Genomic DNA, 14,270 nt, shown 5'->3' on the forward strand with positions numbered 1-14,270 from the left:
TCCTCTCTCCCAGTAAACTTGGATTTTTTGGAGTAAGCGTCCAACGAAAAAAAAAAAAGATTACTCACCAACATAAGACTTTAAGAAAAAACACTTATTAAAATCAGAACTATGACTCTTAGCCCAAGACGATATGGGCTTGCTTTGAAAATATTAATACGTTTCCAACAGAGTTTCATACGTTAACCCAATTGGATTTGCCTCCATCCATCCCAACTTTAATCTGGGCTATCGCCCAAGCCCCCTGTAAGGCTAAAACAGTGCCTGTTGCATGCTTCGTTGCCATCCCGCTCCATAAAATTTTTAACGGCAAAAATTTATAAAATATTCCGTCCGTCGAGATCAACCGGCACAGCTGCAGCTTGTGGGCAAGCCCTGCAAAAACCCCCCAAAAAACCTCCACAACTATTCTGGAATCCTCATCAATTCATCATGCTTAAGAGCAAGACCTTTGTCCGAAAAACTAGACAAGGAGCAATTCGCAAGGTCTGTCTCTTAATCTCCTTCCCTTGAATCTTCAATTTTATATGTCTTTCGAAATTATTTGTTTCTCAATCTTAGGATTCTTCTATTTTAGCTGCTGAGGTCGTAAATGTCAAGGAAACGCGAAAAAAAAACTAGGGTTTTTGCTTGTGAGCTTGAATTTATATTTTTAGTTTGAATAAAAAATACACTTGCAGGAAGTCAGGGAGCACTATCTGAGAGATGATATATATTGCGGCGCGCCATTTTGCAAAGTATGTGACGTTTCCGGTGCTCGCTTGAGTGACTCTGCCTCCACACTTCTCATTCTCGACACCAATGTTGTACTTAATCAAGTAAATCGTAACCTGTTTTTATATTTGTTATGTATACTTAAAAAGAGATTGCGTAGTATACTACAGTTATTTCTGTTGTTGATTTTTTTTCTTGTTGTTGATGGTTGTTGTAACATTAGATTGATTTGTTGGAGAATCCAGCGATTGATGATGTGGTTGTGCTGTCGGTGGTGTTACAAGAGGTTAAGAATAAGAATATTGGTATATATAATCGCCTTAGGGCTCTCTGCAGTAACTCTTCCAGGAAATTCTTTGTTTTCTCCAATGAACACCACAGGTATTTATTTATTTGTGTACGTAAAGTGCAGAAGATACATAAGCCCCAATGTGTATTCAAATTATGTTTATTAGTATCCATCAGACTATAATAGTTTGCACTACAGTTGGTAGGCTCTAGGCTTCCCTTACGCATAGATATTTTCACTTGTAACTTTAGGAATTTGTTTAAATGTCCGAGTTTTGTTGATTCACCAACTGACAGATTGCTGCCTTCGAAAGTTCGATGATTTTAGATCCCTCAAATGACTTCTTAATGTAATCAGCTTTTATATCATAAACATATTAGTTCGGTTTCATCTATGGTGCTGTGAATCTAGTTTTGAGAATAGTCAATGATAAGTTCTGAAGTTGCAGCATTGACAATGTCCTTTGTCACGTAGATAGTGTATTTCTTTTACATGGTTTTAATTCATGTTTTCTCTTTTTGATTGCAAAGGGATACATATGTGAAAGAGATGGCTGGTGAAACTCCAAATGATCGGAATGACAGAGGTTTGTTGTTTTGCATTACACAAACAGAAAACATGTGTGCTTTATCATGTTATCAGGGTTGCAAGATTCAGTCAGCTGTGCATTGGGTATTGGGATTTGCATGCCTATGAATGTTGAGTGTCAAATACTACAACTTTTCTTCCTTCTAAATGGTTCACAAATTACTTCTTGTTATTTGAATTGGATGCTAGACCACTTGTTATAGTTTTTAATGGACATAAAGGGTTTAACAGTGCTTACCTGATTACGGAAGATGCTATATTTGTGAAATTTCTGCACATGCATGTTACCACGGTTGTCTTCAAGCGAGATTCTGGTGACATCACACTTCAGAATGCAGCTGCTCCAAATTATAAAAGAAATACTCTAGTCTCTCCTGTGATTATTAAAATGCGGAAGTAGTGAAAAAGATGATAGTTGCATGTATGTTCTTTAATTGATGTGTCTGCATTTGATCTCATTTCCTAGTTCATAAAAAATTATATTGGAAGTTTCCAGTTTCTTTTGCAGTGTTTTTTCTTGACCTTTTAAGGTTATTAAACACTTAAAACTTTGAAAGATGCCCAAAGTTCTTTTGGTCACATTAATACGAGATTCTTATTTCTTTATTAGTATCAGCATATGGGATGTTAGTTTTCTAGCATTCTCAATTTTTAATTTGGTCAAAACCTCCGTGACTAATTAGTCAAATGGGAATGAGCACTTGCCTAATCTTTCAGACCGAATTAGTTTTAGATGCTTCACTGTTCATTTAGCACCTCATGTTGATATCATTGGGAGGTGTTACCAGGAATTTTCTTGTCTTTTTCTTTTTTCCCTCCTCCTATACACGCGAACAATTTTACTGGCACTACATAGAAATTTTTTTGTATTGTCTTGAAGTCTAATACTAGGATGTACCACCGACATGTTTGTAATACTCTATCAGTTATGGTAGCTGTACAGACATGAAAGCATACAACTGTCAATATAAGATGTTAAAAAACATTTGGTGCTCAAGTAGAGATGACTTATTTCAAGACCATGTATGGGTGTCCTAATAATTTGACTCTAATATTAAACTTCAGCAATCCGAGTTGCAACACATTGGTATCAGAGTCACCTCGGTAATGTTGTTCGTATCTTACTACTCACAAATGACCGGGAGAATAAAAGGAAAGCATTGGAGGAGGGAATTTTGGCAGATACAGGTATAGCATAATCTCGTCATCATCTTTGTCCTTGTCTTCATTGCTACTTTATTGATGGTCATTGATACTAAAAGTGTTGATGTAGCTGTTCTTTAGCTACTGCTGAGCCATCATTTTATGTATAGTACTTCATTCTCAATGTCAATTTATCATACTGGACATCCTGTGGCCCAATATTTGATTAATAATGTCTAGCTGCTTTTCAGTTGAATCATACGTGAAGACACTTGGCCAGCCAGAGTTGCTAGACCTGATTGTTCAGCCTTCATCTGAGGATGTTAACATGGAAGATGTGGAGGATCTGAGACCTTCAAAGAGAAAAGTCATCTACACTGAGGTATACTTTGAATATCTTGTTTACTTGTACTCTGATAAACAATCTTCTGTCTATTACTGCATTTACTTGTTATTTAATTATTGTGCAGCACAAGCCCATGTCAGAGATTACTTCTGGCTTGCTTCGAGGGATATATCATCAAGGAAAACTTCGTGTTAACCGTTACAATCCATTTGAAGCGTACGTTGGAAGTGAAAGCATTGGTGATGAAATAATTATCTATGGGCGTGCAAATATGAATCGAGCTTTTGATGGGGATGTTGTGGCTGTGGAACTTTTGCCTCAAGATCAATGGCAAGAGGAGGCATCCATAGCAATAACTAATGAAGGTTTTTACTTGTTCTCTTTTCTTTGAGGGCGTTATCTGGTTATTGATGACACAAACTACAAAAGTAGTGCTTTGGTGTTGAAAAACTAGTCCAAAACTTTCTTACAAGTCAAACAAAAAGGAAAGAAAATTTTCCTTTGCTTTCCTTTTATTTTGATGTTATCCGAACACTGTCTAGAGGGAAGCAGAGGAGCAAATTCTTTGTTCATTCACTTATCATTGGATTTTGGAGGTAAGGTGGTTAAGATGAGTGTAGTATCTTGATACAGGATGAAGGCAGTTACTTTTCTTACCAATAAGTTAAGGATTTGTTCTTCATTACCTCCAGGGACACTATTGACTAAGCTTATAAGTTGAAGATCCCCACATACATGCATGATAAGTACTCCTTTACTATTTGTTTTATCTGACATCCAATTAGTTGCGCAAATACTCTTCTTGTGGATGGAAGAAGTATGTGGATGTAAATATGCTTAATGATACGAATAAAAATAAATCTGTTGCCCCTGCACCGCTTCTTGGTCCTGAGCACTAAGTGATTCTTTAAGTTTAAATTGTTTGCCAGAATACTAGAAACTTTTTGACTTTGAAGCTGTTGAGGAGTATCATCCAGATACGTGGGCGAAAGTACATGGACGAAACCAATACGAATAACTCTGTTGCCCTTGCTCCGCTTCCGTGTCCTGAGCACTAAGTGATTCTTTAGGTCTGAATTGTTTGCCAGAATACATGAAATTGTTTGGCTTCGAAGCTGCTGAAAATTATGATCTAAATGGAAGAAGCACTTCTCTTTGGAAGGATTAGTATGTTATAGATATTTGGCATTTCTTAATATCAAGTATACAGGCAGTTTTGTATCTATATTTATGCTGTTGTTCCAACCAACTTTGTTCAGTGGGATCCAAATTCCTTCCTACTCTGTCATTATTCTAGCTAGTTCTACATTTAGTTTACAATCAACTTAACATATCCTTTGTTTCTTTATCTGCTTCATTTGATTCATCCATCCCTGTCTGTGTGGTTCTCACCCTTTTCCTCGCATTGTTTTTCAATGATGTCCTCTGCGAGAAAGGAGAAACCTGTGTATGTGTGTGGGAATTTGTGTTGAAGCTATGTGTTTAGTTAATTTTTTTTTGCAGAGGATGATGAGGAAGACGTTCATCTACCCCCAAGTAGTTCCGATGATGCTCCTAGAGCCACAAATCTTGTGCAAGGATCAGCTGGGGTCTCAGGTTCTGTGCCATCCCGTCCTTGTGGACGTGTTGTTGGTATTATAAAACGGAACTGGCATTCGTAAGTTAAATACATTTGTTATTGAATGCTAATTACCTGCATGATGTTATTTTTCGTTAAATTTGGTTGGCACTCATTGTTTCACTCCCCTCTTACCTCTTATCTATATATGATTTACTAAATTACTATCTTGATGGGTTTTACTTTCAATTTCAAAAGAGAGTCTTCTTAAAGTATTAGACTCCTTGCATTGCAAGTCTCTAGATACTGTTCAATTTTAAAGTACTTACAGAAAACTCGTACAGATGAAAATGTTGTGTGGGTTTTTGCCAACTACCTTAATGTATTGCTCTTCTCTCATTGGGCTTTTGGTCTGCAAATTACTGTTCGTAGTGATTGGAGATTCATTCATTTGAACTACTGCTTAGGATAGTACAGTCTTAAAGTTGCAAACAACTTTATTATATACAATACGGATTCTATAGTGGTCTGGCAGGCATAACACTATTTCCTAGGGATTGCAATGGAGTGTAGGAATATCACCAATTTTACACTCATTTCAACCATAAATTCCTTGCATATTGCATCTCAACCATCAGCTTGATATGCTTAGCTTTTTGCAGAATTGATTTACACCATAAGAAGAAAATCTTCATGCTCTAATTCGAAGGCTAAACAAATCTTATTCAGAAATCGATTATCTGCAGATATTGTGGTTCGGTGGAGCCAATGCCTATGCCAGCAGGCAGTGGTGGTGTTGCCCATGCTTTATTTGTATCTAAAGACCGTAGAATTCCTAAAATCCGTGTACAAACGCGTCAGCTGGGGAACCTTTTGGACAAGAGGATCGTTGTTGCTGTTGATAAATGGGATATTTTGTCTCGATACCCATCTGGTCATTATGTGAGGACAATAGGAGTAATAGGGGACAGAGATACTGAAAGTGAGGTACGTGGCTATGTCATTGTTACACTTACAGTTCTGAAACAGAGTTTTGCATTAGCTCTGTATCTTCATGGTGTTTGTTTTCCATCTATTGTAGTTATACATGATTTTTCTCCTTTATACTTGTCATACTGAACTTTCTAGTCATCTGTGTTCTTTATATGAGCTTGAGATGCTTAAGCCAAAACAGCTGGGTATAACATATTGATTCATCACAATTTATGTGTAACAACTATATTCTCTTATCATGTGTTTCAGGTTGTGCTGTTAGAGAATGATGTAGAATTCAAACCATTTTCCTCTCAAGTTTTAGCATGCTTGCCAGCGTTGCCTTGGTCTGCGTCTAGTGAAGATCTTGCCAATCCTATCAGGCAGGATTTGCGACAACTCCGTGTATTTAGTGTGGACCCTCCAGGTATGTAGTTCCATTTATATTTCTGAAATTTTTCTTCAATTTCTGTTTTATTATTTCTTTTTTTTTTTTCTAGTTGTTCATTAACACCTTTCTTATGCTTATCATGGTGCATTAGGATAGCTTTGTTGTGTATTTCTAGTTTTAGCTGACATTCTTATTTTCATCTGGTGCAGGATGCAAGGATATTGATGATGCATTGCACTGTACAGCTCTTCCTGATGGAAATTTTGAAGTGGGAGTTCATATCCTTTGAGTTACATTTGTCCTTTTCCTGTGTCACCTTACATTACTCGTTACTGACTTTTCCCTAGTCTTCCCTTGATGGTAAGTCGGGTTTTGTTGGGGGCGGGGGCCGGGGGGGGGGAGGAGCAGGGGGTGATGTTTTAGGTGTGTTGGATTCTGCAAAAGAAATAATGAGCTACCATGAGTAGTGCTCGTGTCAATTTTATTCTTTAACAACATATCAAATATTGCTGATGTCACAAACTTTGTTCACTCTGGAACACCACTTGATGATGAGGCTGCAAAAAGGGGTACCTCAGTCTACCTTGTTGAGCGCCGAATTGACATGCTCCCTAAACCCCTAACAGAAGGTGATACTTGCTTTGCATTTGAAAAAAAAAATGCACCATAGATTTATGAAGATTTTGCTGATTTTCGTCTATGCAATAGACAGTATAAGTTTTTGTTGATTTTGCAGATATATGTTCACTCCGAGCTGATGTTGAGAGATTAGCCTTCTCTGTGATTTGGGTAAATTGTTCCTCTGTACATGATCAAATTTCTGCTATCCTTTTTCCTGATTTTCCAGTCGAAAAATTTTCTGGAATCCCCACTTTGGCAAGTGGCATGAAAGTGCAAACGTGGTACTATATAGAGTTTATCCACCTGTTGTACTTAACATGGTAATACTCCCAGTATGCTGTATCTTGACATTGACCACTTATGATGGGATTTAGTTGTTTTAAGTGTTTGCTCCGTGATTGTGGGCATTGTTTTATCAGATGTCATTTTTAAGCTAATTTTTTCCTGAAGAAGTGGTTATAAGTCCAATTTCTTCCTGTGTTGTTTACTCAATCATACTAGCAGAAGCTTATGCTGTCACTCAGATATTGCCAGGTCAATGATACTAGGTCATGAACAGACCCAGAAGAGGAGTATTTTAATAGCCACTTCAATTTCCATAACAGTTACATTCTTTTTTGGTTTTTGGAAGCAGTTATTAATAAGCTACAGTTTCATTTTGGCAAGCAATAGCAAAGATTTTACAGTCAAAATGTGCAATTTAATGAGTTGTCATGGTTCTCAGTTTGTTGAATTTATCTTGTCTAGTAAATAAATACGTGTCACTACACTGTCTACAGGGACTTTTTTCTTTAACACATCATATAACATGTTAAACACTTCTCCCTTTCAGGAAATGACTCCTCAAGCAGAGATTATTTCCACGAAGTACACAAAAAGTGCAATAAAATCATGTGCAGCTTTGTCATACGTTGAAGCTCAAGCAAGGATGGATGACAGGTGCTCCTATATTTTACTTCTATTGCAAATTGTTTTCTTGAACTTAAGGACAGACCTATCTCTGAAAGTACCATATTACTAGTTTGTTTCAGCATTATTGTGATATTTGCTTTGAATCATAAATGATGTTTTTCAAGGAAAAATTGGACTATGTTGCTTGAATAATGAGCTGTGATGTTTATATAACATGTTGGATATTGGGGTTATTGTTTATGTTACTTATTGTACTATTACCTTTCTTAACTAACCTCCTCTTTAATATCACAAATATTTTTTATTCTTTATCTGCAGTCGACTGGTGGATCCATTAACTACTGATTTGCGAAATATGAATGCTTTAGCGAAGGTATTGGCACTAGTCGTTTCATTCATTTTCCTCATCCCCACATTTGGGTATGTGCGTTTATTATTGTGGACTACATCTTGAATTTTGCAGATCATGAGGCAGAGACGTATTGATAGAGGGGCGCTTACTCTTGCTTCTGCTGAAGTCAAATTTCAAATTGATACTGAAACTCATGATCCCCTTGATATTGGTATGTCCATGCTCTTGTATTTGTGTTTACAATCTATACCTTTAGAACCTGCAATTAAGAAGTGCTCTTGACCTCTTGACAAGCAGATAGCAATGTCTAGATTGGGCAGAAATTCATTTTAGTGTCCAAACTGCTGAAGTTAGTGTTGGACCAATGTTGCCAACACCTCTTCTATGATTCCTGTTTAGAAGTTTGCAAGGTTGAGCAAAGATTACTTAGTGTGGGTTTTATGTTTGGCTTGTTGACATTGCCATCTTGAGATGTGACCTTGAAATTCAAATAAACTAGCATATAACATCTATTACCATCATCACACCATTATAGGACAAGAAAAGTAAAAGTTAATGATCACCCCTCCCCCAATCACCATTTTTGACTTGTTTGCTGTAATCTTGTATAAGAGATAGTAGATGTTCATAAATGTTTTACTGGACGTGGTCATTTACTTGTCATTGGCTTATGAATATTCACTATCCTGTTGTTCGGCCAGAATCATAGTTATATTTTGCATTAACCTTGTTTTAGGAATGTATCAAATAAGAGAAGCAAATCAAATGGTTGAGGAGTTTATGCTTGCAGCTAATGTTTCAGTTGCTGAAAAAATTCTCAAACATTTTCCCCTGTGCTCATTACTGAGGTACAGTATATATTCTTTTTAGTTGTTCTTTGTTGCAAATTCTAACACTGACAGAATTACTTTTTGTAATACTACTGTCTTTTACTTACCTTTTGGAATGAAATTGAGATTCATTTTCCATTAATTTCAACAAAACATGCTTTGGTTACTCTCTCTCTCTCTCCCCCAAAAAAAAAGTGTGTATTATGGACAACTGGACTTTTAATTAAGCATGCTGATAAGATGGATTTTCTGGGATGCAGCATTCTCAGAAATTGTAATATGGGTCGGCAACTGACTTACTGATTATTAAGAAATAAAAAGCTAATGGAATTGGATTAATTAACCGGACAAACTGCTAATACTCAGGACAATATCCAATATTTTTGACTGACAGGAGAATAGTATGCTGATCTCAGTCTACCTTCTCATTAATCTCCCCTTCTTCTGGCTGCATTCTGTTAATTACCCTGCTGTCAGTCCAAGGGTGACATGCATCACTATGTCTTATTGTCGTGTTTGAGATCTATCTGTAGGTGTGGCTGTGCAGTTCTTTACTGTCTTGAGCAGTAAATTATCCCAATTATGCTTTCAGAAGGATTTCATTGGTGCATGTATTTTCCTTTTTATATAGTTAGTGAGATAGTGAAGTCTAAATACTAGTTGCTTAGGCTGTTCTGTTGATTTTCATATTATTAATCTATTGCAACTATAACATTTGCAGACGACATCCTACCCCTACAAAAGAGATGCTTGAACCTTTAATTCGAACAGCTTCAGCTGTTGGTCTCCAATTGGATGTGTCATCCTCAAAAGCACTTGCTGATTCGCTTGATAGTGCTGTGGTCAGAAAAGGATTGGATTTTTCGTACTTTTGTTTTTTGCAATTATAAATTTGTTTGCTTTCATGAATTCTTTGGCGGGTGGTTTCTGTTTGTCATTTTTTCCCCAACTTGCTACTACTTTAAAATGTGATGCATATGTTACATGAGCTTGTGCTTGTTTGAAGACACTGACTTTGACAATTAATTAATTTCCTTCTTTCTCTAGCATCATCTTTAATTTCTAGTGTAACATAATATCTGTAATTAAGTCCCTCTTGATTCAGAAGGAAGTAGTTCCAATGAAACTATTAGTGAAAGAATGATGAAACAAGCTAGAAATACCTTTTGCATCTAAAATCCATGCACATCTTCAAGTCTCTGGGTGGGTTTTGAACAGCCACATGGAGTCTGGCTGGCATCAATATAGTTAGAAGGGTTTTAATGCATCTTAGATCCATGTGTTTAGGGGTACAACTTTGCATATAATTGGAGAATCTGCTTTTAAGTGAGTGATTCATCTCTCTAGCTTTTTAATAGCTGGCAATTGTCCTTAAATGAGGTAGTAATGGTATTATAAATCTGAACTCTATGTCTCTTCGCTTTGCTTCTTTTTACTTCCTAGGATCTCTGCCATTGCATGCATGTCAATGTGTAAGTCTTATATAAATGTCACTTTCTTTGCTTATTTTTCTTGAATGATAAATAACACCAGGTGACTGTTAGCTTTTTAATAGCTGGCAATTGTCCTTAAATGAGGTAGTAATGGTATTATAAATCTGAACTCTATGTCTCTTCGCTTTGCTTCTTTTTACTTCCTAGGATCTCTGCCATTGCATGCATGTCAATGTGTAAGTCTTATATAAATGTCACTTTCTTTGCTTATTTTTCTTGAATGATAAATAACACCAGGTGACTGTTCTTTTTTCTCCAGGGTGGTGACCCTTACTTTAATAAGCTGATTCGTATTCTGGCAACTAGATGCATGTCCCAGGTACTTCCATTTCTATAAATAGTTTATTTTCATTTAAATATTGTGCTATGAGAAGCTTCAGTCATTCTTTATCAAATTTATGTTCTTCAAATTCAGGCAGTCTACTTTTGTAGTGGAGAGCTCAGTCCTCCAGAATTTTATCACTATGGTCTTGCGGCACCTCTGTACACTCATTTCACCTCTCCCATTAGAAGATATGCAGGTAATACAAGTCCTTTGTGATCTTTGATCAACTCGTGAAAGCTAATGACTGAACCTTATGGTATTTTTCTCTGTTGTAGATGTGATTGTACACAGGTTGCTTGCTGCATCCTTGGGAATATATAGGCTTCCTGATGTACTGCAGGACAAAGCTCAGCTTACAAGTGTTTCTGACAGTAAGAATCACATCACTTACACCTTCATGACTTGTTCTCTTTGTACATGCTGTTTGACTATCACTTACATAAGGTTGCTGAAGTGCATGTAATACATCTTGATTGATTGAGTTGTTCAATTGGGTTTCCTTTCAATCAAAGAATTAACAGTTTCATGGTCGAAGCTTTGCTGGTGGTCTTGTAATATGGAGTTTTGATTCACTTAGCTGGATATTTGTTTCTGCTCCTTATTAGCACTATTTACTCTTCGCATTTTTTTCACTTGCATAAACTTTTCAAATAGAAAAGTTGGTGGGGTTTATGTACTGTTTGACATAACGTAGCTACGACTTCATTTTTGTTTCATTATTAGCTGAATATTGCTGAAGAGTTCCATTGAATCTTTCTTCAAAGCAATGCTTGGCTCTTCTCTTTTCATTCAGGATTTTGTTTTCCAATATGCATGGATATTTTTCTTGTGTGGATAAGTAACAGAACTGAGTGGGGAAACAAATAATATGAGTTAAAGAATTTCGAATATTTAATCATGTGGCCATGTCACTGTAGAAACTACACTGTCTAGCAGACTCTGGATGTCCATATACTTCTGTCCACTAGAAAAATGGTGTGACATTCTCGAAGTCAACAAAATGTGGTATTTTGAAGCTTCATTGATGATTGAAGCAGCCTTATTGGGTTCCTCTTGCTTTTAACTTCGATTAATAAAATTGATAAATAATGATATGTCCCTTGCCATTGTGAAAGTCTCATCACATTCATTGTCATCTTGCTTGAATCAGTTTGCATTTCTTATTCCTCGAATGTGTTCGACTTATGTTCATCAAATTTGGTTCTGAAACTTACTACTGTAAATGGGTTCTTAGACTTAGTTTTGACATTTGCATATTGTATTAGATTCTGGTAAAAATTTTGACTAGTGCCTATTTCAAACAGATCTAAATTATCGGCATAGGAATGCACAAATGGCTGGTCGGGCCTCAGTTGAGCTTCATACTCTCATATATTTCAGGAATAGGCAAGTATTTTATTTTTGAGGAGTCTTTTTCTCCCCCTCTGCTTTCTTCTCCCTATCCAAGCTACCGCATGCTCTCTCTCTCTCACATATGTAATTTTGTTATTCTACTGATGCAGGCCGACAGATACTGAGGCCAGAATAGTGAAAATACGAGCAAATGGTTTCATAGTTTTTGTGCCCAAGTATGTTTTGTTTCCTTGCACTTTAATTTACATAATGTGCATCTCCTGTATTTTAGTTTGCTTTCATCAGTACAGGGCAATCATAAAATTTCACGACTTTAGCTCTTTTAATTGATTGGCTAAACTTCTGATCTGAGCTTCCAAAACCCAATCCTCTGTCCCTACTGTGGCATTTATGATAAAACTGTCCCGACATGGTGAAATTTGAATTTGATTAATTATTTAACAATGAGTTCTTTTTTTATTATTATTAAAATGCAAAATTAGAGCAATTTGTTTGTTTGACTGGAGTCCACATAAAAAAAGGGAAGTAGCAGACCTCTCGTGGAAATAGTTTCAGGTTGCTTAGTTTGAGAATCCTTTCCCAATTATGTTGCAGGTACGGTATTGAAGGGCCAGTTCATTTGAGCAAGGAGGGAGAATGGTTGGTTGATGAACAGCAGCAGAGGGTTAGAAAAAGTGACAATAGTGTTCACTATGGCGTTCTTCAAACAGTGAAGATTCATATGGAGGTTGTGGAGCCCCAACCCCACCGGCCGAAACTCCAACTAACCTTAATTAACGATACAGATATTACGATAATGTGAGAAAAATGTATGCTGATTTGTTTTCCTTGCAGTAGAATTAGCCGTGTACAGAGTTGTAGTTTTAGTCATTCTTGGTCTGTTGTGCCGTGTTGTAGTTGTAATGATGCCGGAATGCTCATTTTTCCATGGAGAGTAATCTAATTCTTTTCCATTGTTTTCATGGAAATCCTGCAAAAAATGATTTTTCGTTTTTATTCTAACATTTTTCTTTCTGGATAGATTGCTGTTGATAATAAAGCTTCGGGTTTGACTTGGGTTCATTGCTTCGTTTAAAAGAAACGAAATGAAGAAAAGAAAATTTTGGTTCGTTTCCTTGTTTCAGAATTAGAACTTGCTTTATTCCCACTGATGATGCTGGATTACGGAATCCTTGAAGATTGCCTTAAATTGAGCTGCAAAGCCAGGAGTATGACAGGGCTTTGTGCTTCTTTTTTAAAAAGAAAAAAAAGATTCAAGTATGGAATTTAAGAAACTGGAGCAGAGAGAGGAAAGGAAGATTTGAATTCAAAACAAAAAAATGTATTCTAAAGCTTCCAAAAAAAAAAAAAAAAAAGACTTCGCGCTTGTTGGCAAAGTACGTATGCCAGTCACTTCGTAAGAGAGGATTGGAATCAGGAATTGGAAAAAATCCAATATTTTGGGTCATAGGTCTTGGATTCAAAATTTTGGAATGAATCATTAAAATTTGGAGTTTTCAATTCCTAATAAATTGGGAGGTTTTGGTGAATTTTCAAATTTGACCCATGTGCATGATTTAAAAATTAATATTTTGCTCTTTCTACACGCTTTTCCTCGTGTCATTCTCTCTCCCTCCAAGAAACAAATGATAAAAACAAAATGCATTGGCTGTCTTGGAGGAAAATGTTAATAAAGAGAAATGAAGGAGGGTTGGGATTCAAGGATCTAGAAACTTTCAATAAAGCATTTTGGGTAAGCAGATTTGGAGGATACTTACCAAACCAAACCTCCTAATCAGCAAAGTGCTGAGAGCAAAATACTTCCCCAATGATTCTATCTTAAAATGCAAGCCTCACAAGAATGCATCCTAGATATGGCAAGGTCTACTAGGAGCCAAAAGCTTAATTGATAAAGGTTTGATCAGAAGAATTGGCAACGGGAGACGTACAAGCATCTGGGAATATAAATGGATCCCTGGATCAACTTCTGGTAAGCCTACTTCCCCTAGACCTCTAAACAGTGACTTAAAGATGGTGCATCAGTTAATCAGTCATAAAAGATGGAACAGGAACACCATTTTTAAATCCTTCAATCAAAGTGATGCAGAGAAGATCGTGAACATTCCCTTAAGTTTGACAGGGAGGAAAGACAGTTATTATTGGCAACACAATGCAGGAGGGACATACACAGTCAGCTCATGGAAGAGAGTACTAGTGCAGAGAAGGAAGAAATAGGTGCAGCTGGTCCAAGTCTCACAGAAGGAAGCCAACAAGGCAGACAGATGTGGAACACTCTATGGAAGCTTAACATCAAACATAAAATAAAGCTCTTCATTTGTGTCAACAGGTATCTTGGGAGGAAAACATCTAGTCACTGTATTATGAGTGACCAACTAGTATTTAT

At 36.6% G+C, this 14,270-nt stretch overlaps 1 protein-coding gene across 2 annotated transcripts; it reads left to right on the forward strand.

Annotated features, from left to right (window-relative positions):
• Positions 1-305: 305 nt before the first annotated feature.
• LOC113778543 (exosome complex exonuclease RRP44 homolog A) lies at positions 306-12,905 on the forward strand. 2 transcript variants are annotated; one of them, XM_027323982.1, is made up of 24 exons: positions 306-486; positions 681-818; positions 938-1,095; positions 1,534-1,589; positions 2,657-2,779; positions 2,986-3,116; positions 3,205-3,445; positions 4,584-4,737; positions 5,385-5,625; positions 5,881-6,037; positions 6,211-6,279; positions 6,505-6,630; positions 6,738-6,790; positions 7,455-7,561; positions 7,853-7,907; positions 7,998-8,097; positions 8,623-8,734; positions 9,438-9,558; positions 10,469-10,528; positions 10,625-10,730; positions 10,810-10,905; positions 11,839-11,920; positions 12,037-12,102; positions 12,482-12,905. In XM_027323982.1, exons 1-24 carry the CDS (start codon positions 433-435, stop codon positions 12,687-12,689), a joined length of 2,814 nt encoding a protein of 937 aa, XP_027179783.1. In that variant the 5' UTR covers positions 306-432; the 3' UTR covers positions 12,690-12,905. The 2 variants fall into 2 exon arrangements, with proteins under 2 accessions (XP_027179783.1, XP_027179784.1); XM_027323983.1 differs by having other exon boundaries at positions 681-737.
• The last annotated feature ends 1,365 nt before the right edge of the window (positions 12,906-14,270 follow it).

The sequence above is a fragment of the Coffea eugenioides genome, chromosome 7 (assembly GCF_003713205.1).
Source record: "Coffea eugenioides isolate CCC68of chromosome 7, Ceug_1.0, whole genome shotgun sequence".
NCBI classification, from domain to species: domain Eukaryota; kingdom Viridiplantae; phylum Streptophyta; class Magnoliopsida; order Gentianales; family Rubiaceae; genus Coffea; species Coffea eugenioides.

What these genes read in the sequence shown, in the direction of transcription:
- LOC113778543 (XM_027323982.1), top strand. Translation starts at nt 433, where the DNA reads ATGCTTAAGAGCAAGACCTTTGTCCGAAAAACTAGACAAGGAGCAATT. An exon ending in GACAAGGAGCAATTCGCAAG is followed by an intron (nt 487 to 680) that starts GTCTGTCTCTTA and finishes ATACACTTGCAG; the next exon opens with GAAGTCAGGGAGCACTATCT. An exon ending in GAAAAGTCATCTACACTGAG is followed by an intron (nt 3,117 to 3,204) that starts GTATACTTTGAA and finishes ATTATTGTGCAG; the next exon opens with CACAAGCCCATGTCAGAGAT.